The sequence below is a fragment of the Nicotiana tabacum genome, chromosome 12, assembly GCF_000715075.1.
Source record: "Nicotiana tabacum cultivar K326 chromosome 12, ASM71507v2, whole genome shotgun sequence".
In the NCBI taxonomy this organism is placed as follows: domain Eukaryota; kingdom Viridiplantae; phylum Streptophyta; class Magnoliopsida; order Solanales; family Solanaceae; genus Nicotiana; species Nicotiana tabacum.
This window is the reverse complement of record NC_134091.1, coordinates 46769860-46785806: the sequence shown is the minus strand read 5'-3', so window position 1 is coordinate 46785806 and position 15947 is coordinate 46769860. Positions and strand designations below refer to the sequence as shown.

The window sequence follows — 15947 nt, the reverse complement described above, 5'->3', positions numbered from 1 at the left end:
GCACAGCTAATCATAAGGCAACTGGAAAGTTGAACCCTACAGCAGCAGTTTTTAATCCTACTGCACCTGGGATTACAATGCTGAAGAAAACAAACAATATTAACGTTAATGGAAGTGAGAATGCAGGGATTGAAGGTGTCCTTAAAGAAACAACTGCACAATAGGTCAGTAGAGCTTTTGTTGATAATTTAGTGCCAACTAATCAGTCCTGTCAGGATATTCCTTCACAATCAGTTGATACAAACGCACCAGCTGTTGTACCTAAGGAATTTGATAGACTACAACTTAGTGGAAATGGACTTTGGTGTCAACAATTAGAAGAAAGGTCAGAGGATGGTGAACTCCCACAAGGTGTTATTGGTGATGATGAAGTAACAGAAGAGGAAAGGGGAAAAAGAGGAACAAAGTGTAAATGGGGAAGGAATAAGATACAATACTGAAATATAATTGATCAATGAAGAGATGACCAGAATGAAGGACCTATCACTTTTGAAAAATGTTGAAGTAGTCGAACAAGATGCAGCAGTACCAGAGGTTGGCAAAAACACACTTAAAGATCTTGCTATTATTGGTGAGGTAATCACTCGGCAAAAAGGGGAGATAGGATTAGTGGATAAACAAGTTGGTGACAGTGGTAGTTTCAAATACAACACTATGCAATCCAATCATAATACAAAGGAGCATGAGAATGCTTCCTTGATTGTAAAAGCTACCAAAACAAATACTGTTGCACAAACTCATACTGATGGAGATACTGGATTTCTGGAAGCTAAAGGGAAAGACTTAGACCAAGAATCTACCACACAAAACTTTCTCAACATAGCTAGACAAAGAGACCTTTCACCAAGGCAGATTGAGAAAGGAAAGACGACTAGAAAGGGGGAAAAGAAGCAACTGAAGGATAATTACATTTTGCAACCAGCAGGTGTACAAACGAGAAGGACTATCTCTAAATCAAATTTGTTACAATGAATGCACTTATCTGGAATGTGAGATCAGTGAATACTAAGAAGGCTTTTGAAAGGGCTATCACAATGCATAGACAATATCACTTTGAGTTTATTGGGCTTATGGAGCCAATGCAACATGCTAGGAAATTGGAAAAATATAGGAGGAGAATTGGAATTGCCCAGGCTTTTGGTAATATTTCAAATAATATTTGGGCTTTTATTGATGAAGTTTATAAGGTCAAGATACTGATGGACATGGATCAACAGCTTACCATGAAACTTTACAATGTTGATACTAAGAAAACTTTCATTCTTACGTTAGTGTATGCAAAATGCGACGTAATTGAGATGATTGAACTATGGGATTCAATGTATGGCCTTGCAACTGATATGTCACTTCCTTGGATTGTGGGAAGTAACTTTAATGTTATTTGGGACGAGGAGGAGAAGTTTGGAGGACTTCCAGTGCATATGAATGAAGTTATAGATTTTAGACATTGTGTAAATACATGTAATCTATTTGATATTGGCTTTAAATGGAGTATATACACGTGGTGGAATGGTCGAGCTGAAGATGATTGTATTTTCAAGCGATTGGATAGAGTTCTAACTAATGTTGAATTCCAACAATCTTTTCCAGGTTTGGAGATCAATCACCTCTCAAAGATTGGGTCAGATCATATCCCACTCCAACTAAATACATCTGCCAATACTGTCCCAATTAAGAAATCGTTTGGATTTCTTAATAATTGGACGAAGCATGAATTATTTATTGATGCGGTGAAGGAAAACTGGACAGAAGATTTTTGCGCACATCCATTCTAATTGTTTAACTATAAATTGAAGAAGATGAAGAAAGTTTTATCCTCATGGAGTAGGGCAACATATGGGGATATATTTCAAAAGATTGCAAGCCTTGAAGAAGTGGTCCTTGTCCACGAAGCTCAGTTTGAGATGAATCTATCGCAACAGAATCGAGAGAGGCTACACAAAGTCCAAGCAGAACTGATACGTTATTTGACGTTAGAAGAGGAGTTCTGGAGGCAAAAATCAGGTATGCTTTGGTTCAAAGATGGAGATAGGAACACAAAGTTTTTCCATGCTCAAGTTAACAGTCGGAGAAGAAGGTTGCAGCTCAAAGGAATCCAAAATTGTAGGGGTGACTGGATAGAAAATAATGATGGTATGGCTAAGGAAGCTGTGAATTTTTTACGGCCCAATTCCATGAAGACAAAGTTCCATATGCTTTTGGGATTATTGAACATGTACCTCACATGGTTAATTTTGAACATAACCAAAATCTACTGAGGCAGCCAACACTAGAAGAGGTTAAATATGCTGTATTTGGGTTAAATGGTGAGAGTGCCTGGGGTCGGGATGGCTTCACTGGATGTTTTTACCATACCTGTTGGGATATAATTAGTGCAGATGTGTATCAAATGGTTAAGCATTCTTTAATGGTCATGAGCTACCAAAATGTGTAACTCACACAAATCTGGTACTCCTACCAAAAAAGAAAGAGGTGATTACATTTTCGGACATGCGACCTATCAGCCTTGGCAATTTCGTCAACAAAATATTTTCCAGAGTGGTGCATGAAAGGTTGGTTCATCTTCTTCCAAACCTTATATCAGATGAGCAAGCAGGTTTTGTCAAAGACAGAAACATTGTCGAGAATGTGCTGCTAACTCAGGAGATTATTACGGACATTAGACTGAGATCGAAATCTGGGCCTAACGTGGTAATAAAATTAGACATGACGAAAGCATATGATCGATTGTCTTGGCTCTTCTTAACTAAAGTTTGATGAAAGGCTCATAAGCTTGATATTTAGTATCATCTCAAACAACTGGTACTCTGTGTTATTTAAAATACATGAATTTAATCACAAGGATCTCATCCTGAAATAACACATACCTAACATGCATGAATTATTTCTTCCTCATGTGCAATTTCCCTACAACTGATAAAGGAGGTGTTGGCAGCCTATGAAGCAGCATCATGTCAGTTGATTAACAAGTCAAAATCTGCAATTTACATGCATCATTCTACTCTTGTTGAAGTGGGTTCAAAGGATCACTGGTATAGACAAGCAAGATTTTCCATTTATTTATCTTGGTTGTCCCGTTGTTTACACTAGGAGAAAGATGGATTACTATCAAGGACTCATTCAAAAAGTCCTTGATAAGTTGCAATCTTGGAAGGGAAAGTTGTTGTCTATTGGTGGTAGGGCAGTTTTGATTTCTCATGTATTGCAAACAATGCCAATCCATATATTATCAGCAGTGAACCCTCCATCGTATGTACTCACTAAGTTACATAAAATGTTTGCTCAATTCTTTTGGAGTAGTGAAGTTGGTGGTAGGAGCAGACATTGGGCTTCTTGGGACAAAATGTGTCTGCCATATGAAGAAGGAGGAGTGGGGTTTAGGTCTTTAAAAGATACTGCCAAAGCTCTATTTTGTAAATTATGGTGGAATTTTAGAACAAAGGCTAGTTTATGGAGTTCGTTCATGAGCCAAAAATATTGTAAGAAGCTTAATCCTATCATTGTTCCTTGGAGGGAAGGGTCGCATATCTGGAAAAGAATGCTGGAGTGCAGAGATGTTATAGAGCATCAAATAGGGTGGCACACAAACATGGGATCATCTCTTTTTTGGTATTAAAACTGGACTAGTCTTGGAGCTTTGTACTTCCTCATGCCTCTAGATTTTGCAATAGATGAGTCGATCAATAATGTGTATGAGGTAGTCGACGCAGGATCATGGAATATCGAAAAGTTAATGGAATCACTGCCAGAGGAATATGCAACTCACATTTTGGAGAATATTAAAGCCCCAGTCAGTCATGAGGTCTTGGATAGACCATACTGGATGTTGGAAACGAAAGGTTATTTTAGTGTCAAGACGACATGAGAATATTTGAGGAGGAGGAAAGAACCTGGGTTAGCATACAACAAGATGTGGGTGAAAGGATTGCCATTCAAAATTTCATTCTTCCTTTGGAAAGTCTGGAAATCAAAGATTCCTCTAGATGATTTCATAAAGAGATTGGGTTATTGTGTGCCATCAAAATGCTGGTGTTGTACCCAACCAGATGAAGAAACTCTGCTACATGTTTTCTTTACATCCTTTGAAGCTACGAGAGTATGGACATATTTCCTAACAAATGCAGTTTTTGCCATGGAGGGACTGACTCTGCACCAAGCAATTGTAAAATGCTGGACTGCAAAAGTAATACCACCACTATAACCTATTGTACAAGCATTACCAGCGATCATCATTTGGGAGTTGTGAAAGAGAAGAAATAGCTACAAGCATGGGGAGGTGGTGACAATTAGCAGAGTTTTATATCAAGTCTCAAACACATTACAATCTCTTGTCAAAGTAAGGAAGCCTAGTATGCAAAATGTGCCTCACAAATGGCCTGATTTGATCCAAAACCTGGAGCAATATACTCCAGTTTTGAAGGTGACAAAAGTGTTCTGGGAATTCCCCTTTGAAGGATGGATCAAGGTCAATACAGACGGGGCGAGCAGGGGAAATCATGGAAGAAGATCTATCAGTTTTGTGTTGAGAGATGAGGATGGAGATGTCATTTATGCACTAGGAAGGGAGGTTCCACCAGCTACAAATAATGAGGCAGAAGCTCTAGCTATTCTGGAGGCTCTGAGATATTGTGTGGACCATCGATTCACACAGTTTTGGCTACAAACAGATTCCATGATCATGAAGAATGTGTTAAATGGAAATTGGATGCCACCATGGAATATTACTAAATATGTGGAAGAAATTAAAAATCTTATTAAAGGGTGTAATGTTACAATTACCCATATTTTGAGGGAGGGCAATATTCTTAGCAGATCATCTTGCGAACTATGCTCTAGACAATGGGGCTATTGAAGCACATGGATTTGCACAACTTGATGTACATGGTCGAAGGATTGTGAATTCTGATAAATCACAATGTCCATATTTGAGGGTGAAGGTTGCCAAGATGTAAGGGTGATGAAGAAGGAAACCAGTAAGAGGAATGAAGATCATAGGGAGTGTTGTGATCCAGTCTTTAGGGAGGAGAACACAGTACACGGGTTAACGACTAACACTGTTTTCTTTGTTGCAGGAAATGGTATTGTAATTAGAAATCCTCATGTGTTTAACCTTTTATGGGTGGTATTAGCACTATGTGCTCATTCCCAGAAAAGGATATCACTGGTGAGCATAAGCAAAGAAGCATTGACAATCTCAAGTTTTCTATTGAGTACAAGTTGTGTTTCGACCTTCAGTCATCAAAGGATTGCCATCTATCAATTGGCATCTGAAAATGGGAACAATGAAGGTATTGGGAATTCAATGACCACTGCATTCTGTTCATACTACATCGCAAGTTACAGAATATAAACTGCAATGTGCACTACAACACTATCTGTCAACTGGAAAGCCAACTCGAGTCAGAGGAAGATACAAATAGCAAATGGAAAGAGAAGTAAAACTGCCTCACATATTTACACAACACATCAATGTAAATGTTGGGAATCTCTAGAAGGAAGGGAGATTAATCATACGTACAAGCATGGGGCAAACAAGAAGAGGTGGGCATCGTTCTACATAGATGCCCAGTAACTTTGCAACTGGCAATGTTGGAAGGAAAACAGCAACTATGGAAAACAACACAAACCAACTGGCAAAACTGGCCAGTTTTCGTGTCTGCGTGACAACGTTATGCACAGTTATTTGGATGCAATTATGGATCTTAGGAATGCATTTGGGATCCAAATAACAATGGATTTCATTAATGTATTGGCTCAACACAGTGTACATGGAGGTATGGCAATAATTATCACTTCTGGGCCTTACGCACATAGGTGTAACAACGTCTTGCTCATACATCACTGGACAAAGGAGCCACTGTCTCGTGCAGGTGGCAGTGGCATTTGCAACAATGCATATGGAGAAATGACGACGCCACAACCAAACAACAAGTACGTACCAATTGGTACGATGAAGAATGGGCCATGCTCAATTGAAATTCTACAAATTGACAAGGGCCATTTACACAATAGTAAAACGTCTATAATGGACATCATGATTGACGGCTTACCTTGGCTAGTTGTTAAACTACATTCTCTTATTTTACTTAGCATAAAGTATGTACTATCGTCTTTGAGCTTTATGATCAATTCCGATAATAGGAGCTATGTAATTGTCAATTTTTACTTCTTTCATTTTGTAACACATCCCGGATTTTGTTTGTTTTTTTTTTGCAATTTTGATATATATAAAAATTAGCCCTAGGTACTATGCCTAGCGGATTACCAAAAAATAAAATCGACTTACCTAGTCTTAGAAACTAGGTGCCATCACGACGCCTGTGGTGGGATTTTGGGTCGTGACACCCAATCCATATGGTGAAAATTGCATAAAAATCACTTCAATTCGAGCTCCATAGCTCCAAATGTGTTAAAATGGCCGAAATCTTAAAATATAGCTTCTGTCCAGGCATCTACTCTTCGCGATCGCGGAAAATGCTTCGCGATTACCAAGCACAAAAATTTCCAGCCCAAAATTTGCCCTTCGCGATCGCGGGAAACCACTCGCGATCGCGAAGAACAAACTCCCCAACTCCTCTGGATAGCCTCTAGTATAATAGTTATAACTTTTTGTACAAAACTCCAAATGATAAATGGTTTAACTTTATGAAAACTAGACATCAAGGGCTACAACTTTCTCTTTTGTAACATCTCCAAGTTCCTTATAGATTGCGAGATATAAGCTTCCAAAGTCGGGTCAGTGCAACAGAGATTTTGTTCTACGCGACCGCGAAAGAGCTTCCGCGATCGTGATTCACAAGGCCCCAAACTGTTGTTTGCTCTTCGCGAACGCGACCAAATGTTCGCGATCGCGATGCACACCTCTATAGACAGAAACCAACAATTAAAAATGGCCTAGAAATGGTCTGAAACCACCCCGAAACTCACCCAAGCCCCTCGGGACCTCAACCAATATACCAACAAGTCCTAAAACATCATACGAACTTAGTCGAAGCCTCAAATCACGTCAAACAATGCTAAAATCACGAATCATGCCCCAATTCAAGCTTATTGAAACTAAGAAATTCCAACTTCTACATTCGATGGCGAAACTTATCGAATCAAGTCCGATTGACCTCAAATTTTGCACACAAGTCATAAATGACATAACAGATCTATTCCGATTTTCATAATCGAATTTCAACCCCGATATCAAAAAGTCAACTCCCTAGTCAAACTTCTAAACTTAAATTTCTATTTTAGCCATTTCAAGCTTAATTTAGCTACGGGCTTCCAAATAATTTTCCGGACACGCTCCTAAGTCCAAAATCACCATACAGAGCTATTGGAATCATCAAAACTCTATTGCTGGGTCGTTTACACATAAGTCGATATCCGATCACTATTTAAACTTAAACTTTAAAGCTTTGGATTTCATTCTTCCAAACTAACTCCGAAATACCTGAAAATCATAACCGACAATTCACACAAGTCATAATACATAGTATGACGGTATTCAAGATTTCAAATAGTAGAAAGGAGCATAAATGCCCAAAATTACCGTTCGGGTCGTTACATTCTCCCCTACTTAAACATATGTTCGTCCTCGAATATGCCAAGAGTTGTTTTCAAGCCATCGAATCACTATTCCACCTTACCACACGCATACCTGAGGGGGTGATCCCATGACACCCTATTCTATATAGGCCTAGCAATACAACACAATTGAAGATCATTACTCTAACCTTAGTCTATAAAACCCTTGGAATTCAATTCCCAACATTCTGAATTTCTTACAAGACTCGAATCTCACATTTACACACTGTATAAGTCTGAACAAGCTGCGTTGAGCCATAACCATAACAGATACAATCACATAACATACTACACCACTTGCATGCTCGTAGCACCATTCCCTATCACAGTAACTACTCCAAAACCAACCCGATACTGATATTAAACCCCATATCAAACAAAACCTCGTTCCAAAACCTTCGTACATTGCTGATAATGAAAGAAACACACGGAAATCTCATGACCCCTTATCATATCAACAAGTCATGGAGCTCTCTCGCCCCAACTATAACCATAATCACTTCCTAAGCCGACTTTCAATATTAAACTCCTGAATATACCGTAGTCAAACCTGATAGTACCCATTCTAGGTCCAATGACCTTATATTATTAAACACAACTATCCCACAGACACTCCACATCAATATAACTCCAGCCACCACTGCGCAATCTGTGTACCCAAATATGGTAGATGTCTCAAGGAAGAGAACCATATTGCAAGTTCAACAAGCACCACCACAACCAGAATGTTACAACCAACTCCTTAAATTTCGTGAAGAGGATAACCGTAGGTGCATGTGAAAAATTGTAGAGGAAGTAAATTAATGAATCAGATAAATTATCATAGAAATACAATTCCCACACACGGCACGGACAACTCACGTACCAATAATATGAATTGCCCAGCATGGTCACAGGCCTCCAGTCCCAGCATATTATACAAGAGTAATTAAATAAGTACACTTGTATATGATAATGAAATAAGATTCACATGCTCCTCGACTGGTATAAATAACACGTCATATTGTAAGCATGTGCAAAGTCTGCTATCACACTTCAAATCGGTAATTTAACGCAGAAATAGTAACTACCCCATTTATTCAAGGAATTAGCCTCTTTGTAACCTCAAGTGTAGCCCAGATAGTTATCAACAAAGGTAAGAACACGAGAAACTTTATAACTTTACGCTTAACAGTCAACTCTAGGCATATCATAGCCTAAGCATTCTTTCGAGTATAAATACCTGCCCCAATGCCCGCACATTGTCTCAAACCTCACATAAATGCACACTTATAGTGCGTAGATATCACAAATAATTAACGTAACTAGTGCCTCCACTGAGTTAAAATAAAATACTCACCTCAAATAGGCCGCAACCTGAAACAATATACTTCTGAGAACTCCCAGTCTCCAATCATTGAACACATAAATCACTGTAACTGATCCCAACTCTAGCACTAGAATGACTAACACATCTTCCATTCACGATAATCCCATAAGAAATACTTTCATAATTCTTCCGTGCCACATAGCAATAATTTGAATATCAGCAGTCTATCAACCAGGTGAGTACTGCAATACCGATGAACATCCGTACGTCAAAACACAATGCGCCTTCTGAAATGCGCACCCTTCTCAGGAATTACCGAGTAATTATAACATTCATCGAAATATCTGAAACTGACCATGATGTCCAACATTCGTTACCTTCTTTTCAAGACTGAACTGTCACCTTGTGCATGTAAATCTTAATCCCGCACAATACACCATATCTATTATGTCATCATGTGACAAGTACAAGAATCCCATTATCAACTCTGAGTCATCAGCAAATTACATACCCGGTTAGTTAGAAACCTTCCTCTTGCTTCCTTCCAGGAGGAAATCACAATACACAACACGTTTTCCACACTAGTAGAAAATATCCGGTCCAAACCAAGCTATTAGAACTAAATTCCTCTAACTCGACCAAACCACGTAGGTCACCAAAACCTAAGAATATTTTCACCAAAACATCTGTAAAGTCTTACCACATCATAATTACCCCTGTAAATACCACAACCGAAACACCCACTCTGAAAATACCTTATTTGAGTCTAAGGCCATTTCATTCACCTCCCTGATACCGAAATATAAAATCCATAATGATATACAAAAATGCTACAAGTCTTGACACCATCCAACTTAAATCTCCGATTTTAGCCATAAATAAATCCGCCAAAAATTCTCAATTATTACATATTGATCTTGAATCCATTAGAACTTTCTCAAGAGTCATCTACTCTGCTCAAATATCAATTGCACCGCCTAAATGGGCCGAAATACACATGCCCCATTAGCATAATAACACCTAAAGAAGTACCCCTTCATTAACACCACCAATCAAATTACTCCGTGCGCACTACATCCTTCACAAATAACAACTCACTCATTCCATGATTTTCATATATTCATAAGTGCAATATAACCCATATCCAGGAATTTCCTTATTTGAGTCATCCTCGATCTCAACCTCTGCAAGTCATAACTAACCCACAAGTATGCCTCAGCCCAAAACTAAACCTTTACATATAACCATTAAATTGAATTGTCAATAGCAGGCTCCCTTACTTGGCTCAAAGCCATAAATTAAAACACTCGATAACTAACAATACCCATACTCTATTACTGCCTTGATACCGCATTCAGTTCAACGAAAATTCTTCTTAGGCCCATGCAACACCAACCATAAAATACCTCAATTATCCGCTAATCTCGCATTCATTCTCTTGACAGTCAAGTCAACTTTCTCGACTAGATTCAAATTCAAATCTCAACACATATAACCCGCTGGTAGAAAAGAAACTCTCCAATCAACATTATAAGAAACACACCTACTTAGCCTCAAATTGGCATCTTATTATACCCTTTCGCATCCACAATTACTATGCAATCACTTAATCTTCCTAAGTCCAAACTCATTAACAAGACATGAAAAACTTAATTCTCTCTACAATTAAACTGCATGACAGATCCTTCAACTCACTCACAATTTGAGACTGTATGTCACATCAAACGAAAATCAACCACCCAATGGCCCTATTTACATTCCAAGGAAACACTTCCCGTCACATTTAATCCATCTTAACACATTCCGCACATCATCCTTGAAATCACAAGCCGGTGATACACAGCTGATACTGAGCGCTCACATGCGCACACGAATGCGTGGAAGGAATTCAAAGAGTTATATTTCAAGCTTAATCAATTTCGCACGATAAGGAAAGAAAGATGGGAAATTATCGTAAATGCCCTGTAGCCTCTTGAAGATAAGTATGGACGTCATCATACCGATCCACAAGACACTACTAGACACTTGCTCATGACTCGTAGAACCTATGAACCTAGATCTCTGATACCACATTGTCACGACCCAAAATCCAACTAGTCGTGATGGCACCTAACCCAACCCGCTAGGTAAGCAAATTATCAACTATCCAATTCCAATGAATTTAGTAAGGCAATTAATTAAAAGAAAATATATGAAACCAATACATTTTCCCAAGAACTGGTAGTACAAATCACGAGTTTCTAAGAATAGAGTTTACAAAGCTGGTATGAAATAAATACATCATCTATTTGAAAAGTACATAAACATAGTTTTATGAATCTGATCTACAAATTCCTTATAGATTGCGAGATATAAGCTTCCAAAGTCGGGTCAGTGCAACAGAGATTTTGTTATACGTGATTGCGAAAGAGCTTCCACGATCACGATTCACAAGGCCCCAAACTGTTGTTTGCTCTTCGCGAAGCGATGCACACCTCTATAGATAGAAACCACCAATTAAAAATGGCCTAGAAATGGTCCGAAACCACCCCGAAACTCACCCGAGCCCCTTGAGACCTCAACTAGATATACCAACAAGTCCTAAAACATTATATGAACTTAGTCAAAGCCTCAAATCACATCAAACAACATTAAAACCACGAATCATGCCCCAATTCAAGCTTAATGAAACTAAGAAATTTTAACTTCTACATTCGATGCTTAAACCTATCGAATCAAGTCTGATTGACCTCAAATTTTGCACACAAGTCATAAATAACATAACAGACCTATTCCAATTTCCAGAATCGTATTCCGACCTCGATATCAATAAAGTCAACTTGCGGTCAAACTTTCCAACCTTCCAAACTTTCAACTTTCTAACTTTCACCAATTCACGCTGATACAACCTACATACCTCAAAATTAACATCCGAACATGCTCGTTAGTCTAAAATCTTTATATAGAGCTATTAGAACCATCAAAGCTCTATTTCGGAGTCGTCTACACAAAAGGCAAACTACGGTCAACTCTTTCAACCTAAACCTCCAACTTAGGGACTGTGTGTCCCATTTAACTCCGAAACTCATCCGAAACCAAAACCAAACACCCCGGCAAGTCACATAACCACAATATAACATAAAGGAGGTGTTAAATAGAGGATTGGGGTTAGAATACTCAAAACATCCGGCCGGGTATTTACAAGAGATTGAGGGTGTCTCCAAGTTAAACTTAGGAGATCAAAACTGGGTCGTTGTTCTTTGGGATCAACGGTCCTGATAATTTGAGATTAAATATTTTTTATGTACGAAATTTTGAGGGCCATTAGATTCCTTTGTTTCAATGGCCAAGATTAAGCTCGCTGGGGTTATTTAAATTAAAAGGGAAATGATGATAAATTCTAAGCCGTTTATCCATGGGATGGACGACTCAGATCAGTTGTGTTTCCTTTGTGTGGGGTGGGAGCGATGGAGTGGCATGCTGTGATTGGTTCAGATGTGATGGAAAGGAATGCCAAAGTGGAAAGAGAGAGATTTCTTGGGCTGGGTATCTCCGGATTGGGCTTGGGTGTTGGGCTGGAGATGATGTAAAGAATGGCCAATTGATCTTTAATAGAGAATTGCAATTATAGCATTTAGTCTCTTTTGATCCCTTTTATAATTAAATTAAGTAAGCTTAATAATTTTCAATAATATGTAGTAAAATTATAATTAATATATACATTTCTAACTACTATAATTAATTGTTTATAAATACTATATTTTAGGATTAATTTCAAATTATTAACATAGTAGTCTAATGATGTATAGTAGTCTAACATAGTAGTCTAATGAGTAATTCATCAAATTAATTATAAGGCCTATATGATCTATATATATATAGAGGTTATTTTAATAATCTTAAAATAGAAAGTATATTTGTAATTACATAATACTAATTGTCACGACCCAAAATCCATAAAGGTCATGATGGCCCCGAACACCACTGTCAGGCAAGCCAACAATAAATACTTAATTGGGTTCTTATTTTGTTACTTTTGAAATCATATTTTCCTTCAATTTAAATAGTAAAGAATGAGGATTTACAGAGTAAATAATAATACTTTTAACAAATTCAATGCATAACAACTCATAATCATCTCAAAACCCGGTGTCACAAGTGCATGAGCATTAACTAGGAAGGAAAATAAAATACAACATCTGTCCGGAAAATAAATTTGGACAGAAGAAATATAAATACTCTGAAGGAGACTCTGCTGGCCGCGGATCGTCGTAGAGAGTGCAGCTCACCTATGTCCCCGCTATAACCACGCCTCTGTACCCACAAGGGCTCTAAAGATATATATATATACCTGTACAAAAATGTGCAGCAAGTGTAGTATGAGTACGTAAATCAACGCATACCCAATAAGTATCCCACCTAACCTCAGAGAAGTAGTGACGAGGGGTCAATTTCGACACTTACTATGGGCGATAAATAGGATATCAATGATTTAATTAAGTATGGTTTATATAAACGGTTGCAAGCTCAATATTTTAAAGTAAGTAAGCAGTTCTTTTATAATTAAGAAATCTCCAAATTTATTTCTCATTCTTTAACCATTTATCTCAGGCCAAGGAGGCAATATCATTTATTGCAAATTCCAAAACAATCAATTATGTCAAGCGCAAATCATGCCGAGGTCGTACGGCCCGATCCAACACAATATTAAACTGTACACTGCCGGAGGGTCGAACGACGCAAACCATAAATGCATCTATTTAATCTGTCGAGGAGTTCGGCCCGTTCCACAAAAGATAAATACATTCAAACAACCAAATTAAGGATTTATTTAGGTTTGATGTTCAAAGAAATCAAAATTCTTATTAACGGTCAAGTGACCCGTCCGAAACCCAAGTAGGTGAAGTTTAACCTTTTGAAATTCCTTTATCAAGTTCCAATATGTTTTAAACGGTTAAATTAACAAGTAGGATGCAGCATTGCAAATATAATATGATTTGTGTCCTAGACTACCCGGACATAAGCATAATAGTAGCTACGCACGGACTTTCGTCACTTCGTACGTACGTAGCCCCCACAAATAGAAGCACATATTGAATTATTTCACCTATGGGATAAATTCCCTCTTACAAGGTTAGAAAGGAGACTTACCTTGCTTCGAAATTTCGTAACCGGCTCCAAAGCATCTTTACCACTCAAACCGATGCATAACGCTCCAAAACTAGTCAAATAAATGCGCAAACCCATAAATATATACTCTAATACTTATAATTAATCAATTTATAACAATTTTCTAACTATGCTCGAAAAATCGATAAAGCAACCCTCGGGATCATGTGCCCGAATTTCAAATATATTTGAAGATAACCATTACCCATAAACTCAGGAACTCAAATATACGATTTACTTCCAATTCCATGCCCAAACTCGTGGTCAAAATCCAAAAATATAAAATTCTAGGTTTTTCTTCAAAACACCCAATTTCCTACAAATTTTTATGTCTAAATCGACGTATAAACCTTGTATTTAACTTAATATAGGTGGGGATAACTTACCTTGCCATTTATGATGAAAATCCCCCTTCCAAGAGCTCCAATAATCGCCCATCCAAAAGAAAAAAAAGAGGAAAATAGCCAAATCTCGTCTTTAAAGTAACACTGCCCAGCCTGACTTTCGCACCTGCAGTGCCTTGGCTGCATCTGCAGCCGTGCACCTGCAGAAATTCCATTGCAGGTGCGGCTCCAGCTCAGTCTAACATTTCCGCATCTGCATCGCTCTCTTCGCACCTGTGCCTTCGCAGGTGCACTAATCTTTCCGATCCTGCGGTTCTCAGCAGCATGTCCCCTTCCGTGAGCCATTTTCCCGCACTTGCAGGCTCCCACCTGCGGCCCTTTTCACGTAGGTGCGGTTACACCAGATGCTCAGCTGCTTCAGCCCTTCCTCAAACTCCAAACTCGATCCGTTAACCGCCCGGAATCCACCCGAGGTCGTCGGGCCCTCAACCACTTATACCAACATATTCCAAAACACATTATGAACTTAGTCGAGCCTTTAATTGACGTCCAACAACAATGAAACTTCGAATCACCCTTCAATTCAAACTCAATGAACTTTAGAATTTAAAACTCCTACAATCAATGTCGAAACTCATCAAACCACGTCCGATTGACCTCAAATTTTGCACACAAGTCATAATTGGCATTACGGACCTATTCCAACTTCCGGAATCGAAATCCGACCTCGATATCAAAAAGTTCACTTCCGGTCAAACTTCTCAAAAACCTTCAAATTTCTAACTTTCGCCAAATGACCCCAAAATGACCTACGGACCTCCGAATCCACTTACGGATGCGCTCCTAATATTAGAATCACCATACGGAGAAATTCCCAGACTTAGAATCCCAAACGGACATCGATAGCATTGAAATGCAATTTACGAAATCCTTCCGAAATGCCAACTTCCACAATAGGCACTGAAGTGCTCGCGAGTCGAAAATCATCATACGAACATGTTGGAACCTTTCAATCCTGATTCCTAGGTCGTTTACTCAAAACAATCAAACCTTAGTCAATTCTTCCAACTTAAGGATTCCGAAATTAGAATTTTCTTTCCAAATTAACTCCAAACTTCCTGAAATTCAATTCCAACCACGCACACAAGTCATAATACCAGAAGTGAAGTTGTTCAGGGCCTCAAACCGTTAAACGACGTGCTAGTGCTCAAAACGATTGGTCGGGTCGTTACACTAATGCTAGGTGATTAATTTCAAAACTATTAATTAAATTTGTAGAAATAGGTATTTATTACTAGAAAATACTTTCAAAATATTTATTGTAAATTATTAAGTATAAGTAAATTAATTTTAAAAGGGAGGGTCAAAATTGGCCGTCAACACCGTGGATTACCGAGATCTCAACAAAGCTAGTCCAAAGGACGATTTTCCTTTACCAAATATCCACATTCTCATCGACAACTACTCTAAGCATGAACTGCAGTAGTTCATGGATTATTTCGCTAGGTACCACTAAATATTGATACACGAGGAAGATGCATAAAAGACATCCTTCACCACACCTTGGGGAG

General features: G+C 38.3%; 2 protein-coding genes across 2 annotated transcripts; both read left to right on the top strand.

The window, feature by feature from the left end:
- Positions 1-968: 968 nt before the first annotated feature.
- LOC107778834 (uncharacterized) lies at positions 969-1775 on the top strand. Its single transcript, XM_016599152.1, has one exon. The coding sequence runs from the start codon at positions 969-971 to the stop codon at positions 1773-1775; it is 807 nt and encodes a 268-aa protein (XP_016454638.1).
- A 2576-nt stretch (positions 1776-4351) lies between these two features.
- On the top strand, positions 4352-4852 carry LOC142167142 (uncharacterized). Its single transcript, XM_075227300.1, has one exon. The coding sequence runs from the start codon at positions 4352-4354 to the stop codon at positions 4850-4852; it is 501 nt and encodes a 166-aa protein (XP_075083401.1).
- Positions 4853-15947: the final 11095 nt, after the last annotated feature.